At 35.2% G+C, this 8,901-nt stretch overlaps 1 protein-coding gene across 4 annotated transcripts in view; it reads right to left on the bottom strand.

Moving 5' to 3' along the window:
- The window catches only part of LOC109213066 (mediator of RNA polymerase II transcription subunit 31), a 9,360-nt gene extending 662 nt beyond the window's left edge, over positions 1-8,698 (bottom strand). For 3 of the 4 annotated variants that reach the window (XM_019376816.1, XM_019376815.1, XM_019376813.1), the window contains exons 1-6: positions 8,500-8,698; positions 8,313-8,410; positions 8,074-8,170; positions 7,863-7,941; positions 7,227-7,492; positions 6,990-7,054 (exon numbers count right to left, since the gene is read on the bottom strand). In XM_019376816.1, the coding sequence (XP_019232361.1) occupies positions 7,042-7,054; positions 7,227-7,492; positions 7,863-7,941; positions 8,074-8,170; positions 8,313-8,410; positions 8,500-8,555 (609 nt within the window). In that variant the 5' untranslated portion in view covers positions 8,556-8,698 and the 3' untranslated portion in view covers positions 6,990-7,041. Of the gene's footprint in view, positions 1-2,784; positions 2,993-6,989; positions 7,055-7,226; positions 7,493-7,862; positions 7,942-8,073; positions 8,171-8,312; positions 8,411-8,499 lie in introns of all 4 variants that reach the window. The other variant, XM_019376814.1, reaches the window with a different exon arrangement.
- Between the last annotated feature and the right edge of the window lie 203 nt (positions 8,699-8,901).

An 8,901-nucleotide genomic window follows, 5' to 3' on the forward strand; every position in this document is an offset into this window, starting at 1 on the left:
TACGATACCCCCCCCACCCCCCCACCACACACACACACACCAAAAGAAAATAAATAAATAAAGATGTGGGAATCAGAAATGGGAGATAGAGGGGGAGGGGCAAGCTGAGGGAGAAAGGAAAAAATCAGATCCAGAGTCAAGCTTTTCTTAAGATTAATGAATTCATGTAAATCCAAATAATTGAAGTAACACATCTTGTGCTCAAATGGAGAAAGCAGACATTAAGTTTGATGAGTTGTTGCAACTGTTCAATTAGGTCTATTTGTACGACCGGAATCAAGTATAAGCAGAAAGAGCAACAAGGAACCAGAACACCTGATTTTAGATTGGAGAGCTATGTGATAAATTTACAGGAAAGAGTATTTCCTGTCGAGAGAAGGGAAACACGACATACATAGTTTCTAACTGAAATCCATAAATATGAAAAGGAAGTACTTCACTTGACCAAAAAGGTAAAAGAGATCAGTGATAACGTGGAAATCCTTGGACAAGATTCTGCTTGTGGAAGTGCCACAGCAGTCGATAAAGAATGGTGGATCACAGATCAAGGTGACCACGGTTATCCCAATACACCTAGAATATATTTTCTGCGCTGCACTTAATTTCAGGCCGACAGATCTAGTTTATACCAATTCAGATTTGGGCCGGGTGTCCGCTACGGGTACGGATCTAGAGGCCGGATCACAGTAATAAGAAAAGCGACCGCTTCCTCGCTTTAAGCGAGAAGCGAAGCGGAGCGGAAGGGTCGGCGCTTCTGCCATTAAAAGCGACTCTGGTAAAAAAAAAAAAAAGCGACCGCTTCTCGGTAAAAAGCGAGAAGCAGTGAAGCGAGTGAAGCGGACGCCTTTTTAATTAGAATACCCAAAGCCCTATTTAATAAAAAACCTTGCATTCTATTTACTCTGGACTCTTCAGCAGCGAGATTAAACTAGCGAGAAACTAGGGTTCTCACAAAAGCAACGATTTCTTCCTCTCTTCTTCATTAACTTCAAGCAACAATTTCTCTTCTTCAAACTAGGGTTCTTCTTCTTCTTCAGTTCTTCTTCACAGTACAACAACTTTCAGTTATGTTCTGCACTTTTTAATTTCATTCTTCTTTTTCTTCTTTTTCTTTTTCTTTCTAAACGTCCAAAAAGCGCCGAAATGCTGGCGAATTTTTCAGAAAAATTCTGACCAATTTTTTCCAGTTTCTGCCCAATTTCTGCTCATTTTGTGCTTTAATTGATGCTACTCTTTAGTTTTTTAATTGAAGTATTGAACATTTGCTTACAATTACATGTGTTGTCTATGCAGTATTTATTTTAATTTTTTTTTTAATTCCGCTTCACTTAAAAAAAGCGAGTGCTTCGGTTCTCGCTTCTCGCTTTTCGTGAAATGGGGGTTGTCGCTTTTCCTCGCTTCACGCTCTTCACAACACTGTGGAGAACTCTGCGCACATTTCTTTGTTTTCTGCCAAATGCAACAGATATCTGCCTGTGGTTTCATGTCTAGTGCACTTTAACATCCATTTTTGGTCCCTTTGTACCCTCCAATGACGCTACAAGCACATGAAAGTGTTTGTAATGTATTTCCAAGCCTTTTAGCTCATCTTTCATATGCACTTATGCTTGTGCGCTCCCTTGGATGCTATAATCAGTATATCTAAGTTTGGGAACCTTTATCATCTTTGGTAAATAGGAGGATTATTTTCCGCCATAGCGAACAATGGCAAAAACAAAAACCTTTCTTCCCATCAAAAAGAGCCGATAATGGCAGAATAAAATATATTTCTTGAAGCTTAGCAAAAATCAGCAGAATAAGTTTATCATTTGATTAATAAAAATTAGTGATTAAACAGCTGGGTTTCATTCCTCTTTTCAAATGAGAGTGGCAAGTGTATTCCAATTCACCGAAGATAGACCCATGTCGCTGTAGTAATTTTTGTCGTTGCAATCCTTCCTCAAGCCCCTTTCTTTCCTTGCCGCATGTAGAGCATGTTGTTGCTGCCTTTGAATGGAGTAGAAAGAGAGAAAAAAAAGACGAAAAATTCACAGTTTCTTTCTCGGAAAGCTCGTTGATCAGAGGGTGAAGAAGAAAAGAAAATAAGTAGAGTAATTTGGCAAAAATCAATGAAGAAATGGAAGGAGTGAAAGTGAAAACCGAAACTGTGAAGGAAAAGAAAATAAGGAAAATTACTTAGAGTCCCTTTGTTAGATGTGTTTTCTAAGTATTGACGCGAGTATTTTAGGATAGGCAGAATACATATACGGCTACTTAAACTTGTCCAATATTGTCACTTAGCTACGTTAAGGGAGGCTTGTACCTATTAGATGCTTCAACTTCACTCAATATGTGTCTATCAAACACAAAAAGCTCACATGGCAAAAAAGGTGCATTCCACTTCTCTTAGGCGCGTGACAAGCTTAAATTTCCAATTCTTCTTTTTTCTTTTTGATTTTTTAAACTATTTTTATCGAACCACCTTGTACACCATCTTATAGTCACTGTTCCGCCATCCCCGTCCTCCAAAAAATTTGCCACCGTTTTGTTTAATCTTCTTCTATCTTACATTTTCCATTTGATATTGGCCCAAATTGAGATTCCCACTAATTATAAACTAATTTCAGAAAGAACAAGATAAAAATGAAACAAAAACAGACCAAATTAGTGACTAACAACTTGAATCTACCCAAATTAAAAAACTCATCAAATTTTTCGAAAAATTATCTTAACGGTGATATAACAATATTTTGTTCTTATGAAAAGAATCCACTAATAGAAATGATATATACCAAGAAACTAAACCTGATATCTTGCCAAAAAATTATTTCTGGTCGGATCCGGTCACTTCATTGTCACTCCTGGTAAAGGAAACTACAAAAACATGGACATAAGAGCTAAGTGGTATGGCTGAGCCATGGTTGAAGTCGCTAGAGGAGGAGATGAATTGGTGAGAAGATGGAGGTTGAAACAGTGTTGACCGAACTCCGGCCAGTGTTTGCCGACAGCAGATCTGACAAAAGAGAAGATAGCAAGTAACCAAAATGTAATATTTTCCTAAAACTACACCCCCAGCCGTCTCTGCTACTTTACACTAGGTTAGTTCTGAAATTTAAAAAATGAGTAGAAGGAGGGGGAAAATAGATACTGGTGAAGAAGAAAGGTTTGGGGGGTGGGGGGTGTAAAGGTAAGACGGAACAGGGGGAAGGGCTTTCTCTCTTATAACAATTTTCTTGTTTTTTTTATAAAGGAGTTTTCATTAAGTTAAGTCAAAAGCCAAGTGGTTTCTTTTTATTCATTAAGTTCTGCCATGTCAGCGTGTGTGAAATACACACACCATATTTGTTTTACTAATTAATTCGTGTGTTTGATAGACACATATTGAATAAAGTTGAAGTATCTAATAGGTACAAGCCTCACTTGAGGTAGCTACGTGACGATATTGGACAAGTTTAAGTAGCCGTATATGTATTCCGCCTTTAGGATAAGCAGAAATGGGTAAATTGCTCACTTACTATCTTCATGTAGTAGTTTAGCAAAACTCATTCTTTTAATACCAAAAAGGTGCATAAGCAGAATTTTTTTATTTATTCCTACAATTGAAAAGAACTCACTTGAAGATTGAGATAGAAAACAAGAGTTATCCAACCGTAAAATGCTATTGGCAGTATTGTACAAGTACAAATTGATTTATTGGAAAGTGTCGTGGCTGATGTGACTTTCTTTTATAGTGTTTCTTTAGTAGCCTTATGAACTACTCCTTCTACTTGGATAATTTGCACAGGTTATAAGAAAGTACATCATTCTCTTTACCTTTAACACTCAAGATTTTAATGAAAGAGTTAAGTATCAATAAAAGTAGACATGTTAAGCTGAATTTAGAATTAAGGGTTTAAGGATTAGGGTAAAAGAACTATATGTATGACATGTATTTCCTTATTAATTTAATTTAATGTCTTCTTTTATTAATTTAATTTAATGTCTTTTTTTTTCTTTTTTTTTATTAGTACCCCACATGTGGAATTATTCTGGGTTTGTTTTTGTTGTTGTTGTTGTTGGATGATGGCTTTTCTGTAACATCTTCAAACTAACCAAGTAGAAAAGTAGTTCATATGGCTACTAAAGAAACAAGATAAAATAAAGTTACATCAAGCACTACACTACCCAAAAAATCAGTTTGTACTTTTACATTACTGCCAATAGCATTATACTGTTGGATTTCTCTTGTTTTTTTATAATTATTGGATTTCTCTTGTTTTCTATCTCAATCTTCAAGTAAGTTCTTTTCCATTGTATGAATGAATAAATTGTTTTTTGCTTTGGTGCTTTATTGGTATAACAGAAAGTTTGATCACAAGAAAGCTTAAGTAATATTTGGCTCTAAAAAAATTAAAAAAAGTACATACACAATACTGGTAAATTATGAATTAAAACAAGTTAAAAAGTAGTAGATAAAATATTTATTGGACACAAGGCTTGTTTTATTAGTAAAAAGGAAAAAAACGGACTATTTGTATAGTTACCTTACTCTCAAGGAGTTGTGCAGACGTGGTTCTGTATTGGAAGTCCATGAAAATTAGAGAGCATCCAGAGAAAAACAAGAGATAGAGAGACCATTGGGGTTGGTAAATACCTTTGGGTCCAACAGCTTTTACATGTCAAACAAGACTCAACTAATACTATAGTTCTCAACAATTTAGTGAAGATGAACTCTTCCATGTGTCCTTGCAAACGTCGTGATCTTTGTCAAACATTTGAAAGTCCTCAAACTTGGTTATATTTGTGAAAGAGTATGGGGCAAATAATGGAATAAATTGAAATGTCATTGTTGCTTCCTCAATTCCTGTCAAAAGCAGCCTCTCATTCCTGCTTTTCCAGATTAAATTTCCTAATTTGACCTGCCATGGATACTATTTAAAGTTTACTACAACAACAACAAACCTAGTGTAATCCCAAAAGTGGGGTCTGGAGAGGGTAATGTGTACGAGACGTTACCCCTACCTTGTATAGATTTGAAATTTACTATTTCTTAAAATAGGTCTAAAAATGTTGCAGAAGTTTGAATTGTTGATGATATTGATTGGTTTGGAATCATGACATTGAAGAAGTATGGATAAGAGGAAAAGTTTATCATGTTTAAAAGTGGACATATTATTCAGAAGTCCATGAAGAAAGTAGCACAGTTAATTTGGGAGGACCTGTGTATTAACCTGGCGAAACTCCCAATTGTGGAATTGTTAATACTTTATCTAGTCAAAATCAAGCATGCATAATGTGCAAGCTTAAATCATCTTGCATTCGCTATGCACATGCAGTGCAGCTCTTGCATCCCACTACTGGTGTCTGAACCATAATTTGAAGAGAAAAAATCATTTCTTTTCTTTTTATCTCTTTTTCGGAGTACCTTGTAAGTTTTCCACATAATGTCTCATACTTTAGACTTATTTTTATAACTCTACTTTTAGATATTTGGATTATTTTTAGCCGAATCCACACAACCATATCCATACCTGGATTCGTTCCCCCGAATCTTCAAATTTAGATCATGAAGGATCCGGCAGTGTTTTTGAGAGCGCGAAGCGCAAAAAATCTACAAGGGATCGCCTCGCTTCAAAGCGAAGCGCACGCTTCATTGAAGTGAAGCGCAATTCTTAAAATACATATAATATATATAATAATATATATAATAATTAATTTATAAACTGAAATACACATTAAAAAAATCAAATAAACTAAAATATATATATATATATATATATATATATATATATATATATATACAATAATTAATTTTCTAAACTGAAATACATTTTAAAATTAATCAAACTGAAAATATAACATATATAAGATAATTAATTTTATAAACTGAAATACACATTAAAAAAATCAAATAAACTGAAAAATATAACACATATATATAATAATTAATTTTATAAACTAAAATACATATTAAAATTAAGAAGGATAAAAGGGGGGGAGAAAAGAAAACAGCTGTGCAGACGCTGGACGAGAAAAAGTGAAAAAGAGAAGAGAAGAAGAAGAAAGAAGAAAGAAGAAAGAAGAAAAAGAAAGAAAAAACACGGGAACAAGAAGAATAAAGAAAAAAAATGAGAAGAAGAAAGGAGAAGAAGAAAAATTACCTGGACTGGATGGAGGAAGTTGAAACCCTAGCAGCAGCAATATCGATCGAAGAAGAGAGAAATGGTCAATTTTGGTCTTAGGGGTCTGTTTTGCATAATAAAAAAACAGACCCAAACCTTTTTTTTTTTAAAAAGGCCCCTCTTAACAGAAGAGGGCGCTTCGTCGCTTTTGTCGCGACATCGCTTCTTCAACTGAAGCGCACGCTTCACATGGTCGAGTCGCCTCAGGCTAGAAAAAGCGATGGCTGGTCGCTTTGCGCTTAAAGCGACGAAGCGATCGCTTTTTTCAAACACTCTTGTAATCATTGCAATAGTTAGTTCAGCTTAACGGTTCTAAGCGTAGGGCTTGATTTCATGTTCTTTTTCTTGACTTCAACTTGAAACTTAGGGTCAGATTTTCTGTATGAGTTCACCTCTTCTCCCTCATGTTTCTTTCTTCCTTCCTCTAGATTGATTGAACTTGTCTTCCTTTGAATTAAATCGTTTTTGGTATATAAATTAGTAGTTCTTTCACGTTCATTTGAATTTGCCGAGGGTCTTCTGGAAACAATCTCTTTGCCTTTTTTAAGGCGGGGGTAAGGTTTGCGTACACTCTACCCTCCCCAGACCCTACTTGTGGGACTACGCTGGGTATGTTGTTGTTGTTGTTGTATTCTGTCTTAGTATTCTTCTACATAATTGTTGGCTTCCCCCTATTCGCAACTATTTCAACGGAAGAAGCTGATGTTTCCTTTAGCATCATGGTTTGAAACTTGGGCTGGACTCTAAAACATTCAATAAACAACATCACACTCTTACTAGTCACTAGGATTTCACAATGCATTTACCTATGAGAGTACTAAATCGCTAATTCCAAAATGAAGTTATTACCTTTATCCATGAATTAAATTGATCGGATGCCTGTGTCACGAATGAAAGAAAATCACCCGTCTTTCCTGCAAAAAAAAAACAAATTAACCGAACCATTAACTATGTTAGACACATGAAGTCAAAAGATCTAACCCTAAAAATTATGAAATCAGAGCAAGAGGGAGCACAGTAGCACACAGCAACAAGCTTTGAAAACTTTTTCACAGTAAGAGAAAAGTAAAAGAAGAGATGAAATACTTTCTCTTTCTTCGATCAACAGTGCCGCTCCTTGGGTCAGTTTTAGCAAGACCAGATCCAGGAGGAATGGCACACTGCATCGGAGAGAGAGCTACAGCCGAAACAGGTGAAGGAGCAGGAGGTGGAGCAGCTGGAGGGGCTACACTTAGCGGAGCAGTAGTTGCTGGTGCAGTTGCAGGCTCAGGAAGCGGCCGCGGCAAAATATGCTTCAACCGGTTGTTTCTATAGTTCTTCCAAAAATAAAATTGCTGCCTATGTGCCACTTCCTAATAGTAACAAAAAATGTAAATCAGATCATATCACAGATAGTAATGCACCACAATTTTAGATTGGCATACAAATATACAACATGAAATGAGATGAAAAAGTCTTCGCGGCAGCATTAACTTGGGCTATCCAACTAATACTTATAATACTATATCGAAAAGCTAAGAGAAAATTCATTAAGGGGAATAAGGTAAACGACTAACTACCTTGTATTATAAAATACTTTGATTACACTTCTCGTCCACAGAGACTATGTTTACACAAAAAGTGGGACAAATTTTCTTGATAGTGGCTGACAGCATTAACTAACTAAAGGAGACGGTAAAAGTGGAGAATGAAACCACAATAACAAATGATACAACTTCTTACCTTGTTGGCAGGATGCGCCATTGCATTACGAAATGTTGGATTTTGGAGAAGCTCGAGAAAGAATAGGCAGTGAGGATACCTGCATTTAACATCAAGAAAGGAAATAATAAATAACTGGTAGATGATGACAACCACAGTCCACATCAAACAAAAAAGAAACAAGGAACATCTACCAAATAAATCATAAAGTTGCAATAGAAAATGAACTTACATTATAAACTTTATGTACTCGGGCCGTTGCCAGTATTGTAGGTATTTCAAGTACCCAATAAAAGCTTCATCTTCAAAATATCGATTCTGAGCTAAATCTGCATCAGAATCAACACAAAATAAACCACCATAAATACGAAGGGGATAAAAAAAAACTAACAGTTTTACACCCAAATTTTACTTGTCCTATTAAAACACAATGCATCTTGCACACTTAAAAAATAATATGGGAATACATACAGTGAATGTAAGTTGGGTTAGCAAGGCATTGAACAAATTCCAATTCCAGTAAGAAACGCTGGCGCCCATCATCCGGATCTTTATATACGCTTTTCTGCCTGCAAATTTAAATACAAACAAAAAATAATTAATTGTTTAATTTGGGAAGATGCAACTGATTTTACCAAAAGGAGACATAGATGCGTACGGTGAGGAAGCAGATTTAGCTGATTCATCAGTTTCTGGATTCGGAGTAGAAGCCATTCGCCAAACCCTAACTAATTTAGCTGAATCACACTACTCCCCAATAAGAGAAATAAGTAAGGAGAAAAAGAGAGTACAATCTCGGGAACTTCTACAGCTTGTTGGGATGGTTGTTACTCCTTGAATTTGCATTATATTGCTATGCGTTTATTTTGATTGTTTATTTAAAACTAATTGTATTGTATTTTTAAAGTTATTGTTTTGGTACGATTAAAAACATCATTTTATGAAATAACTGATTTGATGTGGTGAAATTTATTTTCTTTTTTTTTTTAATTATTGCTATTACTTATTACTTTATTAATTTATTTTTAATTTTTTTAATTTTCTAACTCCAAATTCTCTA

The sequence above is a fragment of the Nicotiana attenuata genome, unplaced genomic scaffold, assembly GCF_001879085.1.
Source record: "Nicotiana attenuata strain UT unplaced genomic scaffold, NIATTr2, whole genome shotgun sequence".
In the NCBI taxonomy this organism is placed as follows: Eukaryota; Viridiplantae; Streptophyta; class Magnoliopsida; order Solanales; family Solanaceae; genus Nicotiana; species Nicotiana attenuata.